General features: G+C 43.1%; 1 protein-coding gene across 2 annotated transcripts in view; it reads left to right on the top strand.

Moving 5' to 3' along the window:
- The first annotated feature begins 539 nt into the window (after positions 1–539).
- Positions 540–13,601, top strand: part of LOC128504703 (cysteine-rich protein 2-like) — an 85,981-nt gene continuing 72,919 nt past the window's right edge. For both annotated transcript variants that reach the window (XR_008355480.1, XM_053474878.1), the window contains exon 1: positions 540–790. Coding sequence is in view for 1 of the 2 variants with exons in the window: in XM_053474878.1 (XP_053330853.1) it covers positions 748–790 (43 nt within the window). In the remaining variant the exon portion in view is untranslated. The remainder of the gene's footprint in view (positions 791–13,601) is intronic.

Here is a 13,601-nt window from a genome sequence, read left to right as displayed (position 1 = left end):
ATGATCATGGAGATGCTGCACAATTGCTTTAATTGGAGTGATAATGCAAAACATCTGCCCTGTTTGAGGGAATGTCTTTGAGTAGCTAAAAGCTGCAGATACCACTAGAGACGGCAAAAAGTACTCCATAGATTAAATGGGGCAGGTGGGGAAATCAAAAATCTTCTTCAAAACATGTGCATTGGGCACAGCTGTCCCCCACCCCCAAACATGCTGCACTAGGTCTCGACACAGTGGGCCTAGGCCAGAATACACCATTTTACCGATAGTTTACTGTATGTGCTTTTTTTTTTTAAAAAAAAAAAAGTCTAAACTCTTGGAATAGTTCAACATGGCAACGGATGCACAAAATATTTTATTTCCACCCACATGTGTAATATATAACTTATGGCTATATATTACAAAATAAATACGTTGTTTTGCGTTGTCTAATGCTACCTACAATAGCATGCTATGGCGCAATATAAGACAGCTTAACAAAACACTAGCATTTTGTCATAACCAGTGAAACAGCGCTATTCTAACAGACGACGATTCACTGGAGGTGGGGCTGTTCACTGCTCCTTCTGCCTGTTTTGCTGCGTAATATCCAATAGGAAAATGTGTTGTGTAATGTAGGTTGGATGGTACGGGAGTGAGTGGACCATCTTGTCACTGAAACACAGGAGACGGTTACACAGCGGTGGTGCGAACAGTAGCAAGAGCTGTCGTAATACCAAGAGGCGCACAAAGGACGTTTTTACAAATATGGCATCCAAGTGTCCCAAGTGTGATAAAACTGTGTACTTTGGTAAGCTACATTCTCTTCTGTCGCCTGTTATAGTTCTATCCCAAAAAAAAGATTTCTATCCCTTCTGGGTCTGTGTTGTATATGATGAGAGATGCTTCTCTTGCATTCTGGCGTATTTGTGATTTGCACGAGGTTGGCGGCCGCCTTGGGTTGTGGCCCCTGTAATTCCAGGAGATAGCAAATACCGAATGATGTGAAAATTATATTGCCGCCATATTATACTTTTAATCCTAAAGCATCATGACAACCCTAATTTTGTATTATTAAACAACACTGTTAAGACGATATATTAATTGTAGCTTAAGGTGGACGGTGACAAGTGCAAATAACACAGCATGGAATGCATGAATTTGGCTTTTTTTTATTTTTAACAGCTGCTATCCTTTAATACTGTGTGTCTAGCATGTATCTATATAATTATACGTCTGACTATACTTTGGGGTCAGCTGATTTTGTGGCTGCTGGTCTATATCAAGAATGCCTCTGATTTTTGTAATTCACCATGAGATACAATTTAGGTTCAGAACGGTGAAAGAAATCTGCTTTACATTTTATGAACAGCAATATTGTTCTCTGTATATGGGTTGAATGTTTGCTTGGCACTTTTGTTTTGTGCTGGGGGCATGTGGAAAATAGGAGTTTAACCCCTTCACTCCCAGGGGTTTTTGGTACCTCAAAGCCCGGAGCAATTTTGCCATTTTTGCGGTATCTTGGTTCAGCGATTATTCTCCTTTCCTGCGAATAGTCTATCCATGTAAAGTATATATTGCTTTTTCAAGGAGAGAGAGAGAGGGCTTTCTTTTGATATCATAGTTAGATAATTAGCTGAAAATTTAGGATGAGAAATGTAGTAAAAACTAGCGAAAATTAGAATTTTTTTTTAATATATTTTCTCCTCTGAATCCTCACAAAATTAGGTAAAGTAATGGAAAATCCACCCCCAAGTTTATCAATTCAGGTGTCCTGATTTCAGAAATACCTCAATTATATAGAATTTCCATACTTTCCACTTAATAGGGAACATACTGTAAGGTGTACATTCTTTGTAGAATTTTTACATTAGGTATGATGGGATTGCAACTCTAATTTTAAACAAATAAGCCAAAAATCCCCACAAAAGTATATATGTCTGTAAAGCAGACAACCCAGACTATCGTATCAGGGGTGCTTGGGTACTCTTCATGCAGCTTATTGGCCACAAATCACAGTCAAAGGTGGGTGCAGAAATTATTTCCTGCCCTTTTTTTCAGCCAACACTTCTGTGTTGCTTAGATTTTTTTGTACAGGGTATGTGTTACAGCAGAGAAACCCAGACAAAATTGTTTAGCTGCATCTCCTGATTATAGAAATACCCTACATCCTTAGTTTTTTCTTTCTTTCTAGAGGGCCATATCCATCCCTTACATATAGTACCCTATGGGGTAGTATTTTTTATACTTTAACGGGTTTGGGGGTTGTGAACGGGGTCAGTAGGGTTATACCTTTTAGATGTTGTGTTAGGGCAATGGGATGTAAGGGTTTTTTCTTTTTTATTATAATTTTTTTATAATTTTTTAAAAAAAATATTGCACTGTTATCAGTGCAGTATGGTTAGAGGTCCTCTTAGGGACCGCATGAACATGTTATTAATGCCAGTGATGTCACAAAGACATCACTTAGCTTACTTTATTGTTTTTTATTATTTATTGTATTATTTTAGTGATTTTTTTATTGTTTAAAAAAAAATCAGTAACACTTTTTTCATTTTTTTAGCTGATTTGTCTTTCAGCATGTGAGAAGAGTGAGAAACTTGGTTTCTCACTCTCCTCCCTGCGATCCCCCTGCAATGTGTCCCCACAGACTTGCATAGAGATCACAGTGTCTGTGATCTGTGCCTCATCAGAGCGATCGGATATCCCAGCAGGGTCTAGACAGACCCTGCAGGGGATAGCCTGTCCACTGATGACCTTCCGGGTGACGTCAGCAGTGACGCGACTCGGGAGAGAATGCCCGGGCATTTAAAAATTTAACAGTTTTCCGTTGTTTGCGCTGGCTGCTGTTACATAAGATCGGGCTGCAGAAAGTGATGCTGGCTTCTGCTGACAGGGGGAGTCCAGGCTGTCATAACATTTAATTTCCTATAAAGAAATAATAAAATATAGTGAAAATGGATTCTAATATTTGTCATGAGCTTAGAACTACCCAACTACCCCAAAGTAACATTTTTTCAAATCTGGTAATCCTGTCTCCATTTCATAAATGGGACATTTTTGAAGGTGGCCAATTTAATTTACCCCATCAAACCATATATTTTTGAAAACTAGACACCCCAGGTATTTCAAAAGCTATTAATGTTTAACTCTTTCCATACTCTAATTCTACCACCAGCCTTTGCCAAAGTTTGTAGTAGTAATATTTTGTGTGCCCCCCCCCACATTTGACTTTAGGTATGAATACACAGCTCTTGTTATGTGTCACTGACAAACACCCCAATATGTTATCAGCAACATCTACTGATTACAGTTATACCACCCATGCATAGGCTTGTCAGGTTGTTTGGGGGCTAAAAGGCCACGTTTGGGAGGTGGGCACTCCCCCCCCATTCATCTAATTAGTCTGTGCCCATGTCTTAGTTGGGACATGTTTGAACCCAGGGCCGGCCCAAGGCAAAATGCCGCCTGGGGTGAATTTTAAAATGACCCCCCATCTACCCTTTCTCTCCCCCCCCTGCCGCCCCCCCCTTGTACTTACCTTTCAGCAGTCCTGCGGCGAGTCTCCCTGTTCGGTCTCGGTGCCGGCTTGTAATGCTGAGTGCCGGAAATGAGGTAATCTTCCGGCACTCAGCATTACAAGCCGGCACCGAGACCGAACAGGGAGACTCGCTGCAGAGGAGAGAGAGGGGCGCCGAGCAGGTACTGACCCTTTCTCTCTCTTTCGCGTTAAAAAAAAAAGGTATCGGGGTGGCAAAGTGCCGCCCCTTCAAAAGTGCCGTCTGGAGCAGTTGCCCCACTCGGCTCCATTGTCGGGCCGGCCCTGCATGAAACCATACATTTTAGGTGCCATTATTTTCAACCTAAAATGACAAGAAAATCACATGACTAATAACAATGGCAGCATACAGGTATGCAGATAAATGATTTGTTTTGGAACAAAGCATGATAAAACCTGATATCTGTTACTAATAACATACATTACTGTATACAGCGGTGTATATTAACCTCTTCAATCCCAGGGGTTTTTGGTACCTCAAAGCCCGGAGCAATTTTGCCATTTTTGCGCTATGTCGGTTCAGAGATTATTCTCTTTTCCTGTGAATAGTGTACCCATGTAAACTATATATTGGAGAGATAGAGCTTTCTTTTGATACCATAGTTGGATGATTAGCTGAATTAGAAATTTAGTAAAAACTAGCAAAAATTATAAAAAAAACACCTATTTTTTTTTAAAATTTTCCCTCTGAATCCTCACAAAATTAGGTAAAATGACAGAAAATTCCATCCAGATTTATCAATTCAGGTGTCCTGATTTCAGAAATACCTAATTTATATAGATTTTCCATACTTTCCCAGTACTTGTAGGCAACATACTATAAGGTGTACATTACTTAATACAAAGCCGTTAAATTTTTACATTAGGTATGATGGGACTGCAACTCTAATTTTAAACAAATAAAACAAAAACACCCACAAAGGTATATATTTCTGTAAAACAGACAATCCAGACTATCCTTCCTATCTGGGGTATTTGGGCATTCTATATGCAGGTATTTGGCCACCAATCACTGTCAAAGGTGGTCACAGAAATTAGTTCCTGCACTTTTTTCACCAACGCGTCTTAGTATTTTGTAGTATTCTTAGGATTTTTTGTACAGGGTATGTGTTACGGTGTTACGGCAGAGAAATCTATCCTAAATTGTTCAGCTGCCTCTCCTGATTACGGAAATACCCCACATGCCTAGTTTTTGTGGTTTTCTGGACATTACAGGGCACAAACGGGACCATGTACCTTATGGATTCCAAACGTGAAATTTTCACATTTTGCTTTAGTAGACCTATGTTCCATTTGGGCCTGTTTAGCACCCCCTAATTATAAATTTCCATGCAACCATTTGGCCGCCAATCACTGCCAAAGTCAGCCGTTGCTCTAATTTCCTGCACTTTTTTCACCAACACTTCTGTGTTGCTGAGGATTTTTGGTACAGGGTATGTGTTACGGCAGAGAAATCCAGCCTAAAGTGTTCAGCCGCCTCTCCTGGACATTACAGGGCATAAGTTGTAATGTCCAGAAAACCACAAAAAAACTAGGCATGTGGGGTATTTCCGTAATCAGGAGGAGTCTGGGCAGACAGCACAGCCACTCAGAGCCCACCCCCGAGCCTGAGATCACTCCCACGGCCCACAGGCAGCTTCAGGGAAGGGGGTTGAGTGTTGATTGGGTCCCCACACAAGTGTGGGGACCTGACACAACATCCCCCTGCTGCCTGATCGCTCCATGAGAGCGAAAGTGCAGCGTTAACCCCTTCAATGCCACGATCGCGGCCTTTTAGGGGTTAATTCCCGTTTTGTACGGGGCTCTGCTGCTGGTGGTCTGCCTGGAATCCCATTTCCTAACTAGGGCTGAAACAACTAATCGATAAAATCGATAATAATCGATTATGAAAATCGTTGTCAACGAATTTCATCATCGATTAATCGGATCGATTTTTATCGATTATAAAAAGAGGTTTTTTTCAGAGCAAATGCTCTGAAAAACTCCTCTCTTTATATAATCCGACCTCAAACAGAGATCGGATTATAACACCGGAATCCAGATCCCCCGCAACGCTGCAGGAGACCTGGATTCCCCTCACTGTCGGCCAGTCTCTCACTTCCGTCTCTCTCCCCCTCCCATCTGCCTCCTCCCCCCTCCCATACGTCACTCTGCCTCTCTACCCGGCACCGTTACTGACAGGCACTTTCCCTGCAGCTTCATAGAAGCCTCAGTGTAAGTGAAGGTGAGTAACGGAGTCTGTCTGTGCGATGCAGACCCCCACCGGCTGACAGAGAATCATCCTCTCTGCATCGCACAGACAGACTCCGTTACTGCCCTTCACTTACACTGTGGCTTCTATGAAGCTGCAATGAAAGTGCCTTCAGTAACGGAGCCGGGTAGAGAGGCAGAGCGGTGTATGGGAGGGGGGAGGAGTCAGAGGGGTGTATGGGAGCCACCCTCCAATAAACCACTCTGGCTCCTCCCCCTCTCATACGCCACTCTGCCTCTCTACCCGGCTCCCTGGTGTCTTGTCAGAAACGGAGGTTCACAGGAGGCAGAGTGGAGTATGGGAGGGGGGAGGAGGCAAAGTGATGTATGGGAGGGGGAGGAGCCAACGCGATGTATGGGAGGAGGCAGAGTGGAGTATGGGAGGAGCCAGAGTGATGTATGGGAGGGGAGGAGGCAGAGTGGTATATGGGAGGGGGAGGAGGCAGAGTGGTATATGGGAGGGGGAGGAGGCAAAGTGATGTATGGGAGGGGAGGAGCCAAAGTGATGTATGGGCGGGGGAGGAGCCAGAGTGGTGTATGGGCGGGGGAGGAGCCAGAGTGGTGTATGTGAGGGGGAGGAGCCAGAGTGGTGTATGGGTGAGTTATAGTGGTGTATGGGGGGTATTATGAATTTTTAGGGCATATAGGGGGTATAAGGCATATGGATATTAGGCATATCAGGGGGGCATAAACATATCTGGGGGTAAAAGGTATATCAGGGGGCTCAGTGGCATATAGGGGGTATAAGACATCGATATTAGGCATATCAGGGGGGCATAAAACAAATCTGGGGGTAAAAGGTATATCAGGGGGCTCAGTTGCATATCACTGGCATATAAGGAGTATAAGGCATATCAGGGGCACAGTGGCATATCAGGGGGCACAGTGGAATCTGGCATATAAGAGGTATAAGGCATATATGGGGCAGAGTGGCAAGCTGGGGGTCAGATGTGCATAACTGGGGGCAGTTTGGTAAATAAAATAATTTAAACAAGGCTTTTTTCTCAGTTTTTATTAAATATGAAAAATAGTTAACATATGAATTAATATTTACTAATAACTTTGTATTAAAACCTAGTTTGAGAAGCACTGTGTTTGGGTTCTTGTAGCTTTTATTATTATGTCAGTAAAATAAGAAGGTGAATAGAGAGAGGCCATTGCAATAAAGGGATGAAAGTGTAAATTGTACGTTTTTTATTGCAATTTTTCTTCAATTTAAAATAATGTATTTTTTTATCCGATTAATCGATTAATCGAAAAAATAATCGGCCAACTAATCGATTATTAAAATAATCGTTAGTTGCAGCCCTATTCCTAACGCATTGCTGTTATATACTGTCCCCCTCGCCCTGCTAACATCTTTCATGAACACTTCTCCCCATAGCTTCCCCTCTTCCTCTCCTCTGATGTTCCTTCTATCATCCATGAAGACTTCAATATCCCAGTTGACACCCCTTTGAGTCCCATGGCTTCAAACTTTCTTTCCATTACCTCCTGTTTTGATCTCATACATATACATATGATAATGGTCACACCCTGCACCCTCTCTGATGACCATTTCTTATCAAGCTTTCTAACTTTGCCACCTGCTCATTCCCTTGCCCCCAGCCTCAGCTAACCAGAGACCTTAGCTCTATTATCCTTCAGAAATTCTCAAGCGATGTAATCCCTCTCCTCCTCTCTCCTGTCTCAAACATGTTATGCCTCCTCCACCTCTCTCTATAACGCCACCCTCACATCTGCTCTTGAGGATGTAGCCCTAGCTAAAACGCACTCTTCACAACATGTATGTTTCCAAGCCTGGCACACAACTGTAACCCCACACCTTTGACGTTGTTCCCGCACTGCTTAATGTAATTGTTGGAAGTCTCATTCCATGTCTGACTTTCTGCACTATAAATACATGCTATGTTCCTACTACTCTGCTCTTAACCTTGCTAAGGAAACCTACATCTGACTATACATCTGACTATGTGCCTCCCTATGCGCTCAACTCTTCCTTCTCTACATTAAACCGATTCTCATCTGTCACAGGAGAGGAGGTTGTTGCTGTTCTTCTTTCCTCTTGTCCAACCACATGTCTCCTTTACCCCATCCCTTCCCATTGTATAAAGTCCCTTTTATCTACTCTTGTCCCTACTCTAGCTCACATCTTCAGTCTATTTACTGGATGTGTCCCATCCTTCTTCAAGCATGCTACCATAACTCCAATCTTGAAAAATCTCTCCCTGGACCCGACTGATCTGTCCAGTTACTGTTCCATCTTTATTCTTCCTGTCACATCCAAGCTTTTTGAAAGAATTGTTTATAGTCAATTATCAAAGTTTCCGTTACTAAAGTTAAATTAAATACTCACTGCTAAATCCAAGTCCACTACTCTATGCTTTCAACACTGTGGACCACTCTCGTCTTCTCCAAACTCTTCATGATTTTGGTCTCCGTGACACTGCTCACTCTTGGTTCACAGTCTAGCTCTCAGATCACACCGTCAGCTTCTGTCTCCCCTCCCCCTCTCAGTCGCCGTACCCCAAGGCTCAGTTCTAGGACCACTTCTGTTCTCTGTTTACTCTACCTCACTTGGCAAATTAATCTTATCCTTTGGCCTTCAATACCACCTGTATGCTGATGACACACATATACTATTTCACAAAAGTGAGTACACCCCTCACATGTTTGTAAATATTTTATTATATCTTTTCATGTGACATCACTGAAGAAATTAAAATCTGCTACAATGTAAAGTAGTGAGTGTACAGCCTGTATAACAGTGTAAATCTGCTGTCCCCTCAAATTAACTCAACACACAGATATTAGGTCGAAACCTTGGCAACAAAAATGAGCACACCCCTAGGTGGAAATGTCCAAATTGGGCCCAATTAGCCATTTTCCCTCCCCGGTGTCATGTGACTTGTTAGTGTTACAAGGTCTCAGGTGTGAATGGGGAGCAGGTGTGTTAACTTTGGTGTTATAGCCCTCACACTCTCTCGTACTGGTCACTGGAAGTACAACATGGCACCTCATGTTGCTCTACATAAAGATTGCCTAGGCTATAAGCAGACTGCCAAGACCCTAAAACTGAGCTGCAGCATGGCGGGCAAGACCATACAGCGGTTTCACAGGACAGGTTCCACTCAGAACCGGCCTTGCCCTGGTCGACCAAAGAAGTTGAGTGCACGTGCTCAGCATCATATCCAGAGGTTGTCTTTGGGAAATAGATGTATGGGTGCTGTCAGCATTGCTGCAGAGGTTGAAGGGGTGAGGGGTCAGCCTGTCAGTGCTCAGACCATATATCAAATTGGTCTGCATGGCTGTCGTCCCAGAAGGAAACCTCTTCTAAAGATGATGCACAAGAAAGCCAGCAAACAGTTTGCTGAAGACAAGCAGACTAAGGACATGTATTACTGGAACCATGTCCTGTGGTCCGATGAGACCAAGATAAACTTATTTTGTTCAGATGGTGTCAAGCATGTGTGGTGGCAACCAGGTAAGGAGTACAAAGACAAGTGTGTCTTGCCTACAGTCAAGCATGGTGGTGGGAGTGTCATGGTCTGGGCCTGCATGAGTGCTGCCGGCACTGGGGAAGCTACAGTTCATTGAGGGAACCATGCCAACATGTACTGTGACATACTGAAGCAGAGCATGATCCCCTCCCTTCGGAGACTGGGCCGCAGGGCAGTATTCCAACATGATAAAGACCCCAAACACACCTCCAAGACGACCACAGCTTTGCTAAAGAAGCTGAGGGTAAAGCTCATGGACTGGCCAAGCATGTCTCCAGACCTAAACCCTATTGAGCATCTGTGGGGCATCCTCAAATGGAAGGTGGGGGAGCCCAAGGTCTCTAACATCCACCAGCTCCGTGATGTCATCATGGAGGAGTGGAAGAGGACTCCAGTGGCAACCTGTGAAGCTCTGGTGAACTCCATGCCCAAGAGGGTTAAGACAGTGCTGGAAAACAATGGTGGCCACACAAAATATTGACACTTTGGGCCCAATTTGGACATTTCCACTTAGGGTTGTACGCAATTTTGTTGCCAAGGTTTAAACATTAATGGCTGTGTTGAGTTATTTTGAGGGAACAGCAAATTTATACTGTTATACAGGCTGTTACACTCACTACTTTACATTATAGCAGAGTGTAATTTCTTCAGTGTTTTCACATGAAAAGATATAATAAAATATTTACAAAAATGTGAGGGGTGTACTCACTTTTGTGACATACTGTATCTACCTGTCGTCTCCCGATCTTGGTCTTAGATCGTGTAACTAACTGCCTTGCATCTGTCTCTACCTGGATGTCTGCAGGTAAAACTTTCCTAAAACTCAATCTCTCCAAAAGATAACTTCTTATCTTCCTTCCATGCAATGCTAACATTCCCTCATCAGTTTATCTTAATGCTAGTGGTGCAATAATCTCCCCATCCCCTTATGCTAGCTGCCTCGGCCTCACATTCAGTCTGTCTCTAAAAACTGCACTCTTCATCTTACAAACATTGCCCGCATTTGTCCCTTCCTAACACAAGGTGCCACTAAGGCTCTTGTCCATTAATTCATTATCTTCTGCCTAGGTTATTGTAACTTTGTCTTAGCTGGTCACCTTTTTACCCGTCTTGACCCTCTGAAACCCACCATGAATGCTGCTGAAATAATCTTCTCCTATCGCTTTACTAACATGTCTCCCTTCTGTCAGTCTCTTCACTGGCTGCCTGTTTACTTCAGGATTCATTTCAAAATCCTGACTCTTACTTTCAAAGCCCTTCAGAGCACTTCCCTTACTGTCATCTCATCACTTATCTCTAACTACACTTCTGTCCGATCTACATTCATCCAATGATTTCATTTTGTCCTCTCCTCTGATTTCTCTCATGCACGCTTACAAGATTTCTCAAGTGCTGCCCCTATCTTCTAGAATGCCCTCCTGTGGCCTATTCGTCTTTCCCCCTGGCTTTGTTCCTTCAGAAAATCCCTCAAGACCCATTTCTCTAAGGATGCCTATGAACTTAAACCTTAACACCATTATCCCATATTCATTTAGCTCACCTTTCCTAGTCCCTTTCCTGTAATATTTATACTAGTGCATCTGGTCCATCCCTAACAATGGCAATTTTACCTATTGTGTAATAAACTAACTCCCTCTAGATTGTCAGTTCGTTTGAGCAGGGCCCTCCCCACCTGCTGTTTCTGTAAATCAAATTGTTATGTTATATACTACTTGTTATGTCCTGTTATGTACCCATTGTACAGAGCTACAGAATATGATGGTGCTATATAAAACATGAAATAATAATAATAGTCCAAAAAATAAAGCCAGAAGCCAGAGAGGGTGGTCAGACACGCTGGAGTCGGTATACCGGAAGCCAGAGAGCGTAGTCAGATGAACTGGAGCTAGGAACAGAGAAGGCAGCAGTGTGTCAGGAATGGAAGCCAGGATCAGGATTCAGGAGAATCAGTAAACCAAGTCAGGGTATGACATAACAGCAGCAAGATAGCACAAGGAGGTCAGAAACCAAGCAAGGAGATACGCATAGCCGGAGGAAGGTCTAGAGCGTATGCAACCAGTAAATGATAAGACCAAATGTGGCGGGGAGACAGTTTCTGGGTAGGCATGCGAAGGTTCAGGTTAGAAGAAGACAACCAGACACTGTCTACTCAACCTGGTAGGAAGGCTCAGGTAGGCATCTGGGATCAGCGTGGAGTTTTTGGAACTGCATGGATCTACGTATCCATCTGTACCCATGTGGAACAGAGTTCCCTAAGATGATCTTCCAAAGCCGGAGTGTTCTGAGGCATGATCAAATCGGGCAACAGTGATGACTGAAAGCTCTAGCTGGCCAAGAAAGGAAACAATTGAGAGGACGAGTTAATAGCACTGTTACGGGTGAACTCCGCCCAGGGCAACAGATCAGACCAGTTATTGTGATGATCCAAGACATAGCAGCGAAGGTATTGCTCCAAGGCTTGGTTAGTCCGTTCCACAGCACCGTTGGACTGCTGATGGTAGGCCAAACAGAAGGATAGTCAAATTCTGGAGATGAATCCAAGACTATATCCTTGGGTTTACCACATGTTGGGGAAAATAACAGGAATATGTATTTCTAATTAATGTGCTTGATTAAGTTTGTATGATAGCTATAAGCCACTTAGAGGGGTAATCTAAGTCACAGAATGGGGCCTTGGGCAGAACAGGAATAAGAGGAAAGACAGTTGTAAGATATCACACCTACATACACACAAACTTAACTAATCACATATTAATTAGGAATATATATTCATGTTATTTATCAAGGCCAGCTTTTGAGGCAATGGGAATTTCTTGAGAGTTATGTAATGGGACATTTTGGAAAAAAAAACGGCAAACCATAAGGATGGAGGCAGAAAGGTCTACAATAAATTCCATAGATAGATGTGTCCAGGGGTGTTTACCTGTGGCTGTAGGTTGAAGGAGCCCCAATGGAAGGTGCCTGGGAGTTTTGCACTATGCACATACATGACATGCAGCAACAAAAGCAGTGACAAATTGTTTCTGGGGCCCGGCCTGGTGATCTACAGCTTTTGTATTATGATAGCTTTGTGGTAATTTGACCCAGAAGTTCTTTGGTACAAAACATTTACCATTAGGTTTCTCTGGACGAACAGTATGTTTCACAGCCAAGATCTCTTCACCCAGAGGAGAAGTAATGTTAGTACATATAGCGGCCAGGATATGGTCAAGAACGCACTCCTCTTTAGACGGTATGGAGAATTGGTGAGACAGGGTATCAGCCTTAATATTCTTAGTACCGGGAAGATACAAGACTATATAATTGAAACGAGATAGGAAGAGGGCCCACCTGGCCTGTCGGCCTTCAGAGAGTTAGGTTAAGTTCTTGTGGTCAGTGATAATTAGAACGGCAACACTAGTGCCCTTGAGTAAGTGTCTAAATTCTCAAAGTGCTAAAATTATAGCCAGTAGCTCGCCATCACCAATCCACACGGGTGTAAAGGAGTCTACGGAGTAGGACGTCGACACAGGAGGCAGCCTACACCTGTCTCAAGCGCGTTGACATCCAACACAAAATGTAGAGCGAGGTTAGGGTGAACCAAAACAGGAGCCTTAACGAACGCTGCCTTGACTATAAAAGAGAAATTCTTAATACATTTGCTATAGTAGTTTGTGAAACCCAACCAGGCCATTGTAGGACCGCAGAAAGCTTTTGCGGGTCCATACCAAAACGTTTGTTAGAAATCATATACTCTAGAAATGTCACTTGGAACTGATGAAACTCACACTTTTCGCGTTTACAAAATAGACCATTTTCTCTCAGTCTCCGGAGTACACTTGCGACAACTTTAAGGTAGGCAAGGCCCCTGGACCGGATAGTATACACCCAAGGGTACTGAAGGAGCTAAGCCTAATTCTGGCCCAACCATTATTACTAATCTTTAGTTATTCTTTCAGCCCAGGCATAGTTCCTTTAGATTGGCGCAAAGAAGATGTTGTGTCCATATTTAAAAAGGGATCAAAATCTGAACCGGGCAGTTACAGGCCAGTAAGCTTAACATCGGTAGTGGGGAAATTATTTGAAGGGTTGCTAAAGGTATACATTCAAGATCATATCTTGATCCAGAATCCAATTAGTAGAAGTCAACATGGATTTGTGAAAGACCGGTCTTGTCAAACCAACCTATAAGCATTCTATGAAGAAGTTAGTAAAAATATAGACCTGGCTGTGGCTGTAGATGTGATTTATCTGGACGTTGCTAAGGCATTTGATACAGTTCCACATAAAAGGCTACTCTGCAAATTAACAGAAATTGGCTTAGGATGGCTTAG

Source organism: Spea bombifrons, chromosome 9 (genome assembly GCF_027358695.1).
Source record: "Spea bombifrons isolate aSpeBom1 chromosome 9, aSpeBom1.2.pri, whole genome shotgun sequence".
Taxonomy (NCBI): domain Eukaryota; kingdom Metazoa; phylum Chordata; class Amphibia; order Anura; family Pelobatidae; genus Spea; species Spea bombifrons.
This window is presented reverse-complemented; position numbering and strand designations above follow the sequence as displayed.